The sequence below is a fragment of the Rattus norvegicus genome, chromosome 16, assembly GCF_036323735.1.
Source record: "Rattus norvegicus strain BN/NHsdMcwi chromosome 16, GRCr8, whole genome shotgun sequence".
Lineage (NCBI taxonomy): Eukaryota > Metazoa > Chordata > Mammalia > Rodentia > Muridae > Rattus > Rattus norvegicus.
This window is the reverse complement of record NC_086034.1, coordinates 59,894,381-59,912,101: the sequence shown is the minus strand read 5'-3', so window position 1 is coordinate 59,912,101 and position 17,721 is coordinate 59,894,381. Positions and strand designations below refer to the sequence as shown.

The window sequence follows — 17,721 nt, the reverse complement described above, 5'->3', positions numbered from 1 at the left end:
CACTCTGTGAGTACAGATTGAGGCGTTCATACAGGTAGATTGTCCAGAACATTTTACAGTTAATGAGTCGGTACAGTCTGTAGACTCTCACATCAGCTCTGCAGAACAGTTTCCATAACAGAACAGGAACTCTGTGACTCAGGACTTTAGTGATGTTCAGACTTCAGGGGACTCAGGCCTGTGTGATAGGACTCTCTTGAAAGCCAAGTTGAAAATAAACTGGCAAATAACCGTCTCTGTTAGCTGGTGTATGCCGGTGTGGGAAGGGCAGGCAGCACTCCCACGCTGGCGGACTCACCTGTTCAGCAGCTAAGGAAGATTGGATTATTTGCTAGTTTATTTTTCCAGAAAAAGCTCCAAGGCTATAATAGCTGGAATAGTTTGAAAATCATTTATACAGAGAGGACATCTTAACATAAGAGAGTAACGTGAAGAGTTGGATATTAATTAGTATCTAAACATTGAGTAATGAGTCCTGGGACAAACTCAAATACGAATAATATACCTGGCTAAGTTGTTATATAAATATTCTTTCTGTGTCAACTACTTCAGTCTGGGAATGTCTACTCTCCCTAACTGTCTGACTTCCTCCATGTATATAGACATCGTCCAGGGGTACAGTTTGTGCTTTTGCTAGTTAGGGATGAATCAACACACTTGGCGGTGCTGTATTCACATACACAATAGGGAAAACGAAGACAAGGAAGTCTTAAGTAAGGAAATGGAAGAAAATCTGAGCTAACATTCTTTTATTTTATTTTTCCCTAAATTTTTAGTTATTAGACCTTAAACAGATTCATACTACATATTTCCAGAATTGGTGAGTTCCAAAATCTTAGGAATAGATATTATTAAAAGTGTTTTACTAGCATGACAAGGTTGATTTAAGAAGTTGAATGATCCCATCGCTCTAACGCCTGGCGTCTTTGTGTGTTCTGAGGAAACCCATGAGTTGTAAGTCCATAATAAGTAGAGGAATGGTGTCCTTTCCCTTGTTGCTGTGATGAACTATCTCACAAGAGCAACCTAAAGAAGGGTGTGATTTAACCCACTGTTTTTGAAGTGACATGGAATCATGTCAGCAAGATGTGACGCAGCTGGTCACACTGCATCTGCCCTCAGAGAGCAGAGAGAGATCAGTGCTGGGCTCGGCCGGCTCCGTTACTTTTTCATTTTCATTCTCTCTGGGATCCTAGCTCATAGAGCGGTGCTGCGCACATGCATGGTGGGTCTTCTATGTTCCAATAACCCTCTGAGATGTGCAACACTCTCATAGGTGGGGCTCAAGCTGGCTCTTGGTGATTCTAAACCCAGACAAGTTGAACAATGAATACAGAAACCTACTAGCATGGCCGTTGTTCATGCTTAAAATGTCAGGATCCAGGTCCATCTAGGTTAGTTAGATTGTAACATTATATACTTACTTGATTATATAAGGCTTATATAATTAACTGTCCTTGCTACAGGAGCCAGGTAGAATCTGTGAAGTAATATTTTTGAAATTCAAGAAAAACTACATGTATATGAAGAGATATGTTATGAAAATGAGAAAATTTTTAAAAGGAATTATAAATACATTCTAATATTCTAGAATTGCTAGTAATGTGTGCTACTGTAACTAAAAATATATATTTTATGAAAACTGAAATTTTATAACTGGTTTTTTAAAACTGTATAATTCATATGTTATGAAAGTCTGGAAAATTAAGACAAACTCAAAGATTGGTAATTGTAATATACAAAGAATTGATTGTCCTGCTCACATTTGTCCTTTAACCATTCTGGAACATTATATTTAGATTCAGGAAAAAAGAATAGCAGATTTTATTCGCACCTGTCTGTGGTTTCCTTGACAACTACTGTAGATGCTGCAATCACCATGGGGATGGTTCTTCTAAATGAAGCAGCAACTTCCAAAGGGGATGTCGGGAAAAGACGGAGTGAGTTGATACTGCTGTATTTGTTGTTCTGTTTTTGTCTTAGGAAATATTTCATTCAAAGGGGAAACAGAACAGCCCTTCCTAAACACAGCCTTCTGTAAGAGGCAATCTATACTGCAGGAAGTTAAGCTTTTGTTTTAATTCGTTTCTTTATTGGCTGTATGTCAGAATGAACTTAAAACGGTTTTTCTAAAATGGTATTCAGGTGCTTCCTGCCAGTTCCATGCATGGGAGAGGGAGGTGGAGTCACCCTGTCAGGGCTGCTCTGGCCCATTTCTGCTACAGTTGGTGTCTGCTGGGACATCCTCTCTGCACAGATGGACAGTCCTGAGAGATTTTATTGGCAGTAATATATTTTTATGTCAGGAGACTCAGACATCTCAGGGAAGCCAGTGCAGAAACAGGAGCTGCTGCTGAAGCATCTTTTGTGCACAGACCCTTGATTAGTGTCCAGTCCCCTCACATCTTTTACTGACATTTAAGAGCACATGGGAGTCTCTGTTCCAGGAAAGACAAGAACTGCCTTTTCCAAGGACTTAGCTGTTACTGCTTTCCTACGATTTATAACCCTGTCAGACGTCGGGTTTTCAGTTTAAGCGAGTAAACCTTTATCCTTTGATGGGACTGTTCACTCTCAAAGGATTGTAGGAAAGAGGTAATAGGTATTGTTACAAGCAGAGCAGAGTGTCTGGGGACTGTCTTCTGCCCAGATAATGGTGGGTCAGGAATGGGCAAGAACTTGAGGAGAGTTTTCCTGCCATGTAGCTTTTGATAGTTAATGTCATGGTTTTCTAAAACAAATAATTCAGCAAATATAGTTACAGTGTGCAGTGCCCCATTTTATTTTATAATCCTTGAACTTGTTTCACCTAAATTTTGATATAAAAAGCACATATGTCCCCAAAAGAATATTAATTAAAATATTCTCGGGGAATATTCATGTGAAGCTAACAGATCAGTGCTGTCACAACACAAGTTGTGCCTGAATTCTGCTAAATGCTCCTGATGGTTGATAATTTCTACTGCAAACAGCAGTCAATATTCCTGAAAAAAAAAACTGCATGTACAACAGCACATCAGGATCATGTGCTTGCAGTACAGCACGTCAGGATCATGTACTCAGAGTACAGCACGTCAGGACCAGTTATTCACAGTACTGCACGTCAGGATCATGTACTCGCAGTACAGCATGTCAGGATCATGTACTCGCAGTACAGCACCTTCACTTCTCCCTGCTTTCAGGAATTGCTGTCAGCCCTGCTTTCCTTCATGCACAAAGGAAAAGGGAGGCCCTCCCACTGTACAATCAGAGAGCTGTTTGACTGCAGTGTTCTTCTCACTTAATATTTTTAATATCTTTTGTCTTTGCCTGTTTTTCCTAATTATTTCACTACTAATATTCTCTCAGACAAATGTATATTAATTATCCTGCAAATGTTTTATTCATAAACAGTATTTAGATAACACTAATGTATAATTTTATAGGTCAGGTTTAAATACTATTTTATTTATTCTAAGTATGTTTGCAAATAATTAGTAATATACTTTAAACTTTAGAAGTAGTTTTTAATTTTACTAATAGCAGTGGATCTTATTTAAATATATAAATATTAATATATAATATATAAATAATATACAGAATTATATATTATATTTGTAAGTATCATACACACAAATGCAGACGAAGGAGAACTGTTTTATAGTCATCTATTCCCAGTTGAAGTAGAAGAAGATGGAAACTGAGAAAGCAGTGTCTGTGCTGTTACATCTCAGTGGTGCACAGCAGTATAGAAGGCCAGGAGCACAGCACGGCACAGGAATGGGCTCTCCGCTCAGTCTTAGGAAGCCCAGCAGCAGTACTCTGACACCAGCGCCTGCCCTGCAATGGCATCTGCCCCTGGCTCCACTAAGAACACAGCTTGCTGCCCACGGGATTTTGTTCCTAGTCTTACGTGTGCTGGGTTGGAATATTTCTAAGTGATGTGGTCTCTACTGAGGCAGTTATGAAATCAATAGCTAGAATTACGTGTCTGCATGAAGATCACATGGTATCTTGAGAAGGAGATTTTTTTTTTGAGCATCTGCCAAGTCATACGCCGCTGCTGTGATAACCAGTGCTTCATAATCTTAGAGCTGACAAGCATGTTTGTCACCTTTCACACCGGTTCTCTCTTGATGCCTTTGGACCATTTTAGTACTTACAGGAAGTCCATAAAAGAAGAAAATCACTGCAAGTCTTAGGTCAGTCAATTTCGTTGTTTTAATACCCCAATGGTACATTTCCATTGAAAAGAATATAGAAAATAATGAATATTTTGTGTTGTGAATTAGTTGGTTTGCAGTTCTTGTGTGTGCCTGACCTGTTGAATGTAAGTACTTTGTAATTGAATAATTCTCAAAAGCGTCAATATTGGCATGTTTTAAGACACTAACAGTGTTATTGCTTTTTCTAGTCATTTGCCTCGTGGGATTGGGCCTGGTGGTCTTCTTCTTCAGTTTTCTACTTTCAATATTTCGTTCAAAGTACCATGGCTATCCATATAGGTAATATATTTATACTAATAAGGATGTTTTCATTTTAAACGAACAGTATAAGTATTTCAGTGGTTAGTTGGAGTTAATAGAAGCATCTAAATCACTAGTTGTTTGATTATAGTGCTATTAAGACAGGTCTGAGGTCGGGGCACCCAGCATTTGTTCAGCATCATGGACTATGCAGAGACAGCTCTTGTTAACGCTGTGGATTTTCATTTTAGAATGAATGTAAATGTGTGCATAGGTACAAAATGATTTTCAAGTAACAGACTTTGACATAATCACTTCTTTATTTGTAATAATTGGGACATTATTTCAAGATTGCTTTCTTCTAGAATCTACTCTTCTGTGTCCTTTAAAGTTACAGCAGCTTTGGGATGCTGCAAACTTTTAATAGTAGGACCATAATACCTGAATCAGGGTCCCTTTCTGCTTACTCTGTTTCCAATGTGAGTTGGGCTTCTACCGTATAAGGTGGCTCACACCCTGTGAGGGCTCCACTATAGTAGAGTTGGACTCTTGGGACTGGTAATGTAGATAAACTCTCTTAAAATAACTCAGATGTGGGCACCATCCCTAAAAATTGGTTTGTGAGTATGAGACTCAACAGGTGAGATGAAAAAACTTGAGGAGTTGTTGCTAAGCAACAGAATCGATGGGAAGAAAGCTGGTCCAGAGAGCCTGGGAATCACAGTGCCTCTAGCAAGGAGAGTGAGAGTGAGGAAGCAGAAGGCAGCCTTTCCAAGACTCAGACTGCACTGTGCTGTTGGAGTGGGGAGGTGGGTCACCCACTTGTTTTGTTTCAGTAAGAAGTTAGTTTCTTGGGTTTATGTTCTAGCTTCTTTATGAATTCCTGCACGCTTTGGCTTTCATTCTGTTTCAACATTTCATTCTTTTTTAAATCATTTTATTTGTTTACATTTCAAATGATATTCCCCTTCCTGATTATCCCACCACAAGCCCCCTCCCCTTTGCTTCTATGAGGGTGTTCCCCCACCCAGCCCCCTCCAGCATCCCCCTATGCTGGGGTATCAAGCCTTCACAGGACCAAGGGCCTCAACATTTCCTTCTTTTCTCAATAATTTTAATTAATTCCATTATAGTTTTATAACTTGATTTCTTCTATATGAAATCCTTTTTTGATTAAAATACAAATGAATAATCTGAAGTTGGCCCACACAATACATTATTTCACACAAAGTTCAAAATTTCTATTTTCTTTTTTTTTCATATATGTATCTGCTTAAAGTGTAACGTCTACTTATATATCTGTCATGCCTTTTTTATTATCTTTAATCTTTTTATCCAGTTGTTATCTCCCCCTCCTTTCTGCCCTCTGACAGTTCCTCATTCCATTCCTCCTCCCCTGTCTCCAAAAGGATGTCTCTACGCCTCCATGACTATCCCACACCCTGCCAGGCCTCTCCACTCCCAGAGGCCTCACATCTCTCAAGGGTTAGGTGGTGCTTCTCTTACTGAGGCCCTGCCATGCTTAAGGCTTCTCCATTTTAATCCTGAGAGCGCTCTGCAGCATCAGCCTGTCCCATACTTTAATTAACTTCAGAGACCGCCTTTGAGACTTTGATAACTAGACTTGTCCTGATCCAGTCTAGTTGAGACCACAAACACATTGTAACTTTCCTAGGTGTTCTGTGTATAAATAAAGACAGTTTTACATACCTCATTTTTATTTGTATGAGATCATACATGTAAGTCGCTTTGAATATCACTAATTGTAGTAATTATTCAGTAAATGTTTAATGCTAATTATCATTAATTCTGATATAAATATTGACACTCATATTTTACACTTTTCTCTAAATGGAGTTTTCTTCACAGTGTACACCAAGCAGCTTTGGTTCATATTTACATAATTCATTTGAGTGTAAAACAGATTTTTACTGAACCTTTTGATGAATTTAATTGGGCTCCAGAGTCCCTTGAAACTTGCCAGTGAAATATCAAGATTCTTAGAGATTTCATCTAATTACCATCTGACATATAATTCAGAAGACATTTCATTTTGCTGGTAGCCCTGACTTAATTTTATATATTGAATAAAAATTGACCTTATCCTTTGCTGGATTTTCTAAGAAGACAATGCTGGTATGGATAGATGTGGTATTCACTTAGAGATTATTAATAATTATCTCCTCAGCCTTTTCTGCTGGCACTCAGACGTACAAGTATTTTCTGTAGATGTCTCTAAAAACATCTGTGGGTCATCAAAGTCTCTGCTGAAGTAGGAGAAAGCATTAGATGTCTGTATTCGTTCCATCACTGTGTGTCTAACTGAACAATCTGAACGGGCTCAGAGCGACACAAGCATAATGAGAAAAACTAATTAGAAGCAAAAGATCTGAATGCAACTTCTGGATTTGCTTTTGCACTTTATTAAATAAGAGCTCCTACTCTATGGTTGCACAAGATCAGATTGAAATATCTAAGGTCTTCCTTTTGTAATTTAGAGACTTAGAATTAGCCTCATCCTCATCATTTTTCCCTTAGCGAGCTGGAGACAAGTAGCTAAAGGTGTCTAGTTTCTGTTCCCGTGCCGGTGTCATAGCTATACAAGTTTATATGTGCTTACACATACCTACCTCAGAATCGTGTGTAATATTTGTGTAGTCCCTGACATCCTCTTGGTTCTCAGTGGCTCTCCTAACCTCTCTTCATCTGCAGCAGGCACTTTTGCATTCGCTCATCACCTCACTGCATCACATTGTCTTTATGTACAGTCACCCATGTGGCTTCATTCCTTTCCTTTGCAGAAGACTATATTAGGGGAAACAGTCCTTGACACATTTTATGTCTACAAAGGTCTGTGCACATAGTAGGTTCTTATCTTATACTTGCTAGATGAATGTTTTTTCAATACATTGTCCCCTTAGGGTGATATAAAAGAGCCATTAAAACAGAGTGGGGAGTACTGGCCTGCATCCTTCTCTAACCCCAGGAGCTCTAATTCCTGTTGCGTGACATCCCTGGTGTTGGACACTTGCCTCACACAACTAAGAGAACTTACGGAAAGACAGTTAAAAATCAGACTGCATATTAATTCATTATGTACAGCAGGCTCAGAAATGTGCTCTCATATTAAAAAAGAACATGGAGTTCATTATGCCTTTTGTTGTTTTGAGTTATGATCAATAGCATTAAAATATGTGATGATATTCATTTGAGGAACTTCATAATAGCCTAAAATTTCGGATGAGCATGAACAGGCATAGCAGGGGGGAAGAGCTTGTGACGTATAGTGTTTACATAGTTCATATTTACTTAGACATCTCAGATATCCGTCTCTCATCTACTAGGATAATGCAAACTCTGGAGCTGTAAGAATAGAGAAAAGGTCTGCTGTGCAGACTGCATGAGAGTGACAAGAATTCACTGGTGCTACCTTTCTCGTGCTGAGTTCTATATCTGAAGAATGCATAAAGGCCCAGAGAGACAGTTCAAAAAGACGTGGGGGTGCTCTGAAGGCGCCAATGTCTGTTGACGCTCTGCTCTAGACTAAGAAATCAGTCTAAATCTTATAATAATAATGTGCAAACGGAAATCGAGTCTTAAGGATTATTTTTTCCATATTGTTGTATTTCCTTGTGGTGTATTGGAAAGTGATCTGGACATTGAGTGAGAAGATGTGATTGGGACCAAGGCACTTAAAACTCTGTACCCTCAGGCAAGTCCTTTCATTTTCCCCACCTTTCAAATAAAGACCATTAAAGATCAGTTACAGCAAGGTGCTACTCTATAAATAGACAGCTGAGATAAGCTGGATTGCAGCCTGATAAGCTTTACTTTGCTGCTATAAGGACAACCCCCCCCCATGACACCAGTAGTCTTTGACAAACTGTATATTATTTAAATAATAATATACAAGCACATCCCCTCCACCTTGACTCACTTTTATTGTCACTTTATAGAATATAAAAGTGAATCACTTGACAGAAATATTTAATTCTGCCCAGTAAAAAATGTAGCCAAATCCCATTTGTCATTAACAAATAAATCTTAATATCCAATATTAATATGAATTAAGTCCAAAATAATTTAGTAAAAAGTTTAAAATGGTATGTGGATTCTTCACTGTACATCCTAGCCCCTCAAATCTCAGAAAAGTAGTATCCTACAGGTAATTTCTGTAGCAGACTACAGCTTCCTTACTGTTCCAGGAGCTTTCCCCATTGAGCAATGCTGGAAGCAGAAGAGGACTTGGTCCTAGGCTTTATTAATAGACATGTCATCAAAATTTCTACTTAGTATGCCTCTCTGTAAAAAGTCTGTAGATACCTGACCTTAAACTTGGTAGCTATTGCCTTCTATAACTATGAATAGAGTAATTTCTTCTCCGGGGTCTCTTACTCCTAAGAAAAGCTAGAATTTCTTAAGGTCTTGTCAAAAGATAAGCTGTTTCAGAATTGAACACTTTCCAGGGTTCTATAATCTCTTAGTAAGGAAAGGGTCTCGGGGCTTTAGGCCAATGAGATCATCCTAAGGGCTATAGCAGTGAGCACGTGGATCAGTGAAAGCAGTAGCTGTAAGGAGTTAACAGTCAACTGGTAGTCAGGTGTGGTACATACCTACCTGCCTTGGGAAATGAAAGCAGGAAGATCAAGAGCTCATCGCCAGTCTTGACTACACAGTAAACCCTTGCCTCCAGCATTAAAAAAGAAACACGAAAATCCAACTTACTTTGTACTTAATGGAGGTCCTTTTCCCTGAGCAATTTGATGAGAAACCTGACAGTTGCCCACTTACCACATATGTGGTTCTTATTGGAGAGTCTCCCTGGCCACTGGAGCTCCTGACTCTTCCCTTGCCAAGAACATGAAGAGCAGTGAATGAGAAAAACAAACAAAAATGCAGTTAAACATCTCAATACTTAACCAGCTTTAGTTGTACAAAATGCATTTCTTTTCAAAGTACTGTGCACATCCAGTGTTTTCAAAACACCATGAAGAGGTGAAGAGGTGAATTCAAAAGAGGAAGTGTGGGCCACTGTTTCCAGCATCTCAGACAGTGCAGGGGGAGGGGACAGAAACCATCAGGATGGAGTCCTCAGCCCACGGGCCTGCCTCCCTAGCACTTAATTGACGATCTTCTTCCTTTCTAGCTGCAAGGCCTAGGTTTTGTGACATGGCACTCATTCCTCTGTTTTTCCTGATTGTCTCAGTGCCAAGTGTATTAGCTATGAGACTCAGGACTGCGTAATCACTTGAACAGCTCATTTCTACTTGCCCCAGGTCAGCATCATCTGTGCATCCAGATGATGTCTTCTTCCACTTACCCTGTCTTCAGCTTCTCACTGACACAGGGAATTGTAGTTCTTCTACTCAGCCCACATCCTCACCCTAGGCTGCTCAAAGACTAGTCCCCTCATGGCCTTTTTTCACTCTTGCCATTTTAATGACATTCTCCGTACCTCGGACTTTCTGTCTAGTGGACAGATGTAAGGACCATGGCTTGTTCTTCACCTTCCTGTGGCCCCTTCTGTGGCACTCAACAGCGCATGTCGATTAATTATCAGTAGCACTTTGCTAACTGCTGGTTTAAAGCGACTCTGAGAAGGGGCTATAATTAGCGGAAATTTGAATCATGTGATTCTATAAGTGGTTACTTTGAATTTTAGGCAAAGACCTTTCTAGTGTAATTCTGGGAGTATCACCCTCGGGAAGTCAGGAGCAGCAGGGGTTTTGTTTTGTTTTGTTTGTTTTCCTGAATCCTGGCTATGAAGAAAAGAGCCAACATAAAGAATCAGTTGAGCCCTTCCTCACTTTATATCATACACTATTATCCTCTGCATCCCTCACACGGTTCGACCACTAGTAAAGCTTCAGAGACAACAGACACAGCTATGTACCTTGGACTAAAAGAAAGGAAGTGTTTGAGGGTTATCTGTATGTTTGCACACATTATCCAGTCACTACATGAACAGTTCACTCTGTTACTCAGTAGCTTCTAGTGTAGACTGTTAGCTCAGATGACAGAGCATGTATTCACATCCATACAGTACCAACCAGCCAGGACTCAATCTCTGCTATGAATATGCAGAGTCCTGTAACCACCATGATAGCCTTGTGGGAACAGCATGACAGCAGGCCCCATTCAGATCAGCAGCTTGTCTTTCAGAAAACGGACAGCACTGGGAATACTGGTAAATACAAGGGAAATATGCAAGAATCATTGAAAGTATGAGTATAAAAGAACAGTCACCCCGTTTGGCCATATTTCAACAACATTAAACAGGAACAGAAAAAGCAAAAGGAGGTACATTAGCTCAAGCTAGATGGAAATAAGAAGTACCGATAACTAAATACATGACCGTAAACATGGACATCAATGTGTCTTTATATAAAAAACATCCTGAGTGGTTACCCTGAGTATGAGAGCTAGCTCCTTTCTAAGAAACATTTTTTTTAAGATTTCCTTTTATATTTTTGAGTGTTTGCCTGCACGAATGATATTCATGCCTAGTAACCATAGACCAGAAAGGGACATGTGACCCAATGGAATGGGAGTTATGGATGGCATTGAGCTACCATATGGTTGGGGGGAACAAAACTGAAGTCCTCTAGCCAAAAGTAACAGTGTTTACTAGATTTACCATTTAATATTAAGACATTTAGTAAGTTAGTTTGATTACACAAGTCATTTCATAATGGCATTTGAAAGTGACTACTGTAAAAAAAAAAAATATTGAGCATTTAGGTTTGGGAAAAGCACCCCAGAGTGAACAGATAGCATTAACCATGAGTCAGTTTTTATGTTACAAATGTTAAATCATAGGGGACAAGTAAGCCAGCTCGGCAGTGAAGATCACTGGCGATGGTCTTCCAGGTTTAATTCCCAGCAGCAGGGTAGGTAGCCCACAACTTTACCTCCACTCCCAGGGGACTTGACACCATGCTCTGGCCTTCTTGGATACCAGGCACATACAAGATACACAGACATACATGCAGGCAAAATACACACAAATAAATTTAAGAAAATATAGTGTAATCTCAGAGTTCCTTTTATTCTGCTCTGCAGATACGACATTCTAAATATTAGAAATTTTTTGTAACCTTTCTAGTTCTAAAAGGGCACAAAAGTATAAAGGTATAAAAGTCTTTTTGCTTTAATAGAGGTGTAGTTTTAGTGGTAATGATAGCTTAGGTTGTAAGTAATTACTCTTTTATATAAGCAAAAGAATTGTAAGTGCAGTAAAAGTATGAAACTTCTTTAAGAGAGCCAACATAGATATTATTTCCAGTCCACTCCCTGTAGTCCCTATGTCTCCATTGTAACTGCTGATTTCTCTGTTGCTCTCTTAGCACACACTCTGTCACCACCGACCCAGTCCTTTCTGAAAGCCTGACCCTATTACAGGGGCTCCTTTCAAAAGCAGACCCTCAGAGCAGTTCCAGTTAGCTGAATATAATTATGATATTTTTGTTACATTTATGTGAGCTAATTTAGAACAAAGCCGATAGCTTGTTGTGTTTTTCTTTTGCTCAGTATGTAATAATTTCCTTTCTCTTTCAGCTTTTTAATTAAATGAAGTCACCTCGGACTATCATAAAGTGAAGAGAAGCTGTTCCTGACACTATATTATTTGGAATTCTTGAGGTTCACTCCTTGTTGATTGTGATACATTAGCTTATTCTTGTATAATTTTTTTAAACTGTGGATTTTCCTAAAACATTTAATTTATAGAAATGGATGTGTAACATTCTGTAATCCGCAATGGACTATCAAAGTGTTTTTAAATATTCTCAATGTATGCTACAGGAGTGAAATAAATGACATTGTAACTATGAATCCATGCTTTAGAACTGTGTGTCTTCTAAGTAAGGATACCCCATGTTAGTAAGGAGATCCATGGACTGAATGTAAAAGACTTGCTAGTACTGTACAGAGTTAGAGCATATGCATGAACTGTGTCGTGTGGATAGTAATTCTTACTTCAGTCTCACTTATAAAGGATGTACACTGTTACAAAAGTGTTCTGTTATTCTTCTTCACAACTAGATCATAATACATAGAGGACAAAGACATGGAGAAATGGTAATGCCACTTCAGATCCTTAGCCTGAAGAAAGGAGCTGGGGGGACCTAACATGCACTGTCACCACACCTCCAATGGAGTCAGGCAGGAGAGCCAGCACACCGCGACTGACACTATTTCACCCTTTTCTTCAAAATCCTTTACAAATTCTGAGTCATGAGATCCAATCTACTCTTCCGCGGTCACTTTTCTTTTGTTGAATGGAAGCCTCTGCCTTATCACCGTGGAGACGGGATCCCTGTGAATTGTTACTTTTCTGTGGATGACTCAATGAAGAGTTTTGATAACCAAACACAGGAAGGAGTGTAACTACTATTACCTTTATAACCAACATAAGTGTTGTGTATAGCATGTACATCACAATATTTATTCCTCATATCTTTTAAATGGACAGGAAATGAAAGTAAGTTCCTGTGAGTTACAGAGATAGTATAAACCAGCAAAAAACCAAAATAGAAGTTGTGCCTTTGAAACTTTTTTAACTGTGTACTGCAACTCAAAGATGAATTCAGGAGATTTCTTTATTTGTGTCAATAAGTTTTAACATTTTTAAAAGCTTATTAACTAATTCTCATTAATACCTGAATAGCAAAACTGCGGAGTGATTCATCCATTGGCAGTCCCGGCTGTATAGTCACAAACAGGACTAGGGTTATCCGTTCAGTTTACCTATTTTGTACTTAGAAATTTCTATGAAGGTAGGAGCTATAAAAGATTAATGGAGCATGTTTATCAGCAATATATCCTAGGAGAATGTGTTTGTTATCTTTCGAAATGTGCTAATATTCTTGGAAATTACATTATAATTTAGAACCATATTAGCTTTATCACATACTCTGATATCTGTTATTAAGGCATAATTTCCTTAGTTCACTTCACAGATTTAATAAATTCAGCATTGAAATGCCATTTATGGAAAAGTTGGCAAATTATCTGCCTGGTGCCTACCCTAGGTATTACTTGAATTGCAGTAGTGTCCATCTAGTATTACTGTAGTCTCAAAACTTAACTGACTCAACTTCAGAGAGTGCAATTAGAATTTCTTGCTAAACATTAAAAATAACAGATATTTGATATAATTAAATTTTGTTGTTCCCTGTATCTTAAAATTATTTTCTAGTTAGTATACAGGTAATTATAATATACTGACAAAACATTTCAAATCTCACTTTAAAGCCTGTAGCCAGGCCATCTTAGCCCATGTACTAGAGGTCGGGAGGTAGATATTTCCTTATCCTTTATAAGTAAGAAATTTTTCAGGCAATGTTTTATAATTTTCCTAATATAGTCAATTAATTAACAGTTTTTTTCAAGGACTGGAACTCCTGCTCCAAGGGGCTCTAGTGCCTCTGGGCCTTCCTGGTATTTGCCCTTCTATGTTCATACCCGAACACAGGCACATAAATGAAAAAAATGTTCATATTTTATCATATTGCCAGAGAACCTGTTGTTTTTTAAAAAAACAATAAAATACATTCAGCATAAGATAGTACAGAATGTGCCATTCTTAAATGTTGGTATACTACTCAGAAGATGGCAGATATAGTAAGAGTAAGAATAGGAAACTCAAGAGATCCAGTCCTCCTTAGAAGCCAGTATCTATTTTGCCAAAAATTTTGAAAATAGGCTTATAGCAACCAAGCAAAAATGTAATTAAGCCACCAACACCTAGAACCCAATAGAATGGATAAAAGCCTTATATCTTCTCTTACTCTAATTCCTTGTTAGCAGTAATGGTTGCTGATCTTGGTTTCTAGTTTGGGAGGGAATAGAACAACAACCCTAGTTTCTAAGAGACCAAGGGGTTCCCTTTTGTTTCATTCACTCAGAATTGTCTTGAAGTGAAGAAGATGGAGGGATGGTTCAACATAAATAAATCAGTAACGTACACCACATAAATACACCAAAGAACAGAAACTACATGGTCATATTGTTAAATGTAGAAAGGACCCTTAGTAACATTCCTTCATGGTAAATGCCCAAAAGAGTTTAGGGTACAGAGTATATGTCTCACTAGAATAAAGGCAATTTTACACCAAGCTTGTAGTTGGAGAAAAATGCAAAGCCTTTCTAGTAGCATCATTGAGAAGACTAGGATATCCACTCTACTTGACTCCTTTCAATATAGCACATGAATTCTTAGTTCAGTGAGAGCAATAAAGGAGATACAAATATAGCAATCAGTCCCCTCCCCTTTTGTACATGGGATGATTCTGTACATCAGAGAATCCATACTACCGATAAACACTTTTCAGCAAAGCATAAGGATCAAAATTTGAATCATAGGACAAGAATTAACTAATCTGTCACTGGCCTGGACATTTCATCCCTAGGGCTTGGAGGTGCTTTGCACACTGCCAGAGGAGGAAAGTGATCGTCAGTCATACCTATGAACCCTGAAAACTACAATACTGACCAGAATGGCAAAACATGAACACTGGTGCATCGTGTGAATAATGTGGGAGTAATCAACCACTTTCTAATTGGATGTAAGGTCCAGTCCACATGATGAAACCCATTCATAGCATAGTTACTAGGGCTAAGAGCATGTGACTAGTAAAGTCTTAGACCCTAAGGGAGATCCTACTATTATTATGCTAATCAGACAGCTTTAAACTGACTCTAACAATGTGTTATGATACCCATAAATCAGTACATCCCTCAACCTTCATCAGAGACCCAATAGAAGGACCCAGAACTAGTGAAGGGGCAGAGAATAGGAAATTTTGGATAGCTCAGCCCTAAAGGGAGCAAATATCACACCCATCCTCTCCACTTTCAGTGATCACTATAAGAGGACACTAAAAGGTTCTTAAGAGCCCAATGTGATGGGTGGCCAGTGTTTTTCTGTACATAATGAGGTAGTTGCAAATGAGATGGCTCAGACGTCGTATAGACATGATAGACAAAACTTGAACAATCTTAAGAAATACGATTGCACCACGGTGAGGGTAGATGGCCACAAAGTGTTACCATTGGCTGAGAAACTTTTCATAATTTATAGCTGCTAGAAAAGTTGGTTGGTTTTATCTAAGAGTGTAACTCTTGGCAGATCCACCACAATATAGTAGATCACCAGACATTCAAAGAGTTTATGTGAAGCACAAATTGGACTTGATAAGCTCTCCCTGTTGTTTTGTTTTTTGAAACTCTTCAAAAGACTGTGTTAGATAGCTGGCTGAAGAAGAATGAGATTAGATCTATATCAAGAATCAAAAGTAAATCTAAATGTGATCAAAGTGCTTAATTTAAAACATGAAATATCAAGATCTGCTAATGTAAATAGACCTATCACCCTCAAGGAAATAGAAGCAGCCATTACTCCCAACCAAAGAACCCAGGGCCAGGTGGTTTTAGCATAGACTTCTACAAGACTTTCAAGAGCTAATACCAACACTCCTCAGCTTATTCCACAAAGTAAAGACAGAAGGAGCATTGCCAAACTCATTTTATGAGGCTACCATCACCCTAATACCCAAACCAGACAAAAGATGCAACAGAGAGAATTACAGAGTAATTTCCTTCATGAACATAGAAACAAAAAATAATAAAATACTTGAAAACCAAATCCAAGAACACATCAAAAAGATCATCAGCCATGAGGCCATGGACAAGTAAAGGCTTCACAGAGATAACACAGTGTAGGGATGCTTCAATATACGAAGATCAGTCAATGTAATCCACTATATAAAGAAAGGAAAAAAAGCACAGGATGATACTAGATGCTAAAAAGGCCTTTGACACAATTCAACATCTCTTAATGATAAAAGTCTTGGAGAGGTCACAAGGATACAAGGGACATACCTAAACATAAGAAGGACAATTTACAGTAAGCCCATAGCCAACATCGGGTTAAATGGAGAGAAACTTGAAATTCCACCAAAATCAAGAACTAAACAAAGAACTATCTATCACCCGGTCCAAAATCCAAGTCTAAATGGATCAAAGACTTCAATGTAGAACCAGAAAACTTAATGTGGTAGAACAGAACGTAGGGAATATCCTTCAATGCATTGGCATAGACAGCTTTCTGAACAGAGCACCAGTAGCACAAGCACTAAAATCAACAATAAGTGGGACATAAGAAACTGAAAAGCTTTTGTGAGGCAAAGGACACCATCAATTAGGACAACAGCCTACAGAATGGGAAAAGATTTTTCCTAACTCCATGTCTGATAGAGGGCTAATATAAAAAACCTTTGTAAAGAACTCATGAAACTATACATCAACAAACTAAATAGCCTAATTAAAAATGGAGTACAGAGGGGCTGGGGATTTAGCTCAGTGGTAGAGCGCTTACCTAGGAAGCGCAAGGCCCTGGGTTCGGTCCCCAGCTCCGAAAAAAAGAACCAAAAAAAAAAAAAAAAATGGAGTACAGATATAAACTATAAACAGAATTCTCAGCAGAGGAATCTCTAATGGCTGATCAACACTTAAATGTCCAACATCCTTACCATTAGGAAAATGCAAATCAAAACTGAGATTCTATCTTACTACATCCATCAGAATGGCTAAGATCAAAAACACAAGTGGCAGTTCTTGTTGGTAAGGATATGAAGCAAAGGGAATTCTTGATTGCTTATGGTAGTGGACGACTTGTACAGCCACATTGGAAATCAGTATGGCAGTTTCTCAGGAAATTGGGAATCATTCTACCTCAAGACCCAGCCACACTCAGACTGGCATATACCCAGGATGTTCCATGCTACCACACGACACCTACTTAACTCTGTTCATAGTAGCTTTATTCATAATAGCCAGAAACTGGAAACATAGTTGTCCCTAAACCAAAGAATTGATAAAGAAAATGCAACTGTTTTATTTGCACAGTGGAATATTACTCTGCTATCAAAAATAACATTAAAATTTGCTAGCTAATGGGTGGACCAGAAAAGAAAATCATTGAGTGGGGTAACCCAGACCCAGAAAGAGAAGGTATATCCTCACAAGTGGATATTATCTGTAAAATAAAGGATAATTGTGCTACAATTTACAGAGGCAGGCTAAACAACAGGGAGTGCTTAAAGGGGACACAGATCTTCCTATGAAGGGGAAATAAAATAGATTCTTGGGTGGACTGGGGGCAGATGAGGATTGGAATAGGAAAGATGAGGTGAGTAGATAGAGAAAATACTGGGACAACTGGAGGGAAGAGGGGATCATTTTGAGAGTGAGGTAAAAATCTAGTATAATGGAA

The 17,721-nt window shown here is 38.5% G+C and overlaps 1 protein-coding gene across 4 annotated transcripts in view; it reads left to right on the top strand.

The window, feature by feature from the left end:
* Tusc3 (tumor suppressor candidate 3) overlaps positions 1 to 12,460 on the top strand; it is a 149,172-nt gene extending 136,712 nt beyond the window's left edge. For 2 of the 4 annotated variants that reach the window (XM_039094389.2, XM_039094388.2), the window contains 4 exons: positions 1,866 to 1,940; positions 4,394 to 4,484; positions 8,094 to 8,157; positions 12,003 to 12,197. In XM_039094389.2, coding sequence (XP_038950317.1) covers positions 1,866 to 1,940; positions 4,394 to 4,484; positions 8,094 to 8,112 — 185 coding nt within the window. In that variant the 3' untranslated portion in view covers positions 8,113 to 8,157; positions 12,003 to 12,197. Of the gene's footprint in view, positions 1 to 1,865; positions 1,941 to 4,393; positions 4,485 to 8,093; positions 8,158 to 12,002 lie in introns of all 4 variants that reach the window. The other 2 variants (XM_008771294.3, NM_001004212.1) reach the window with 2 other exon arrangements.
* The last annotated feature ends 5,261 nt before the right edge of the window (positions 12,461 to 17,721 follow it).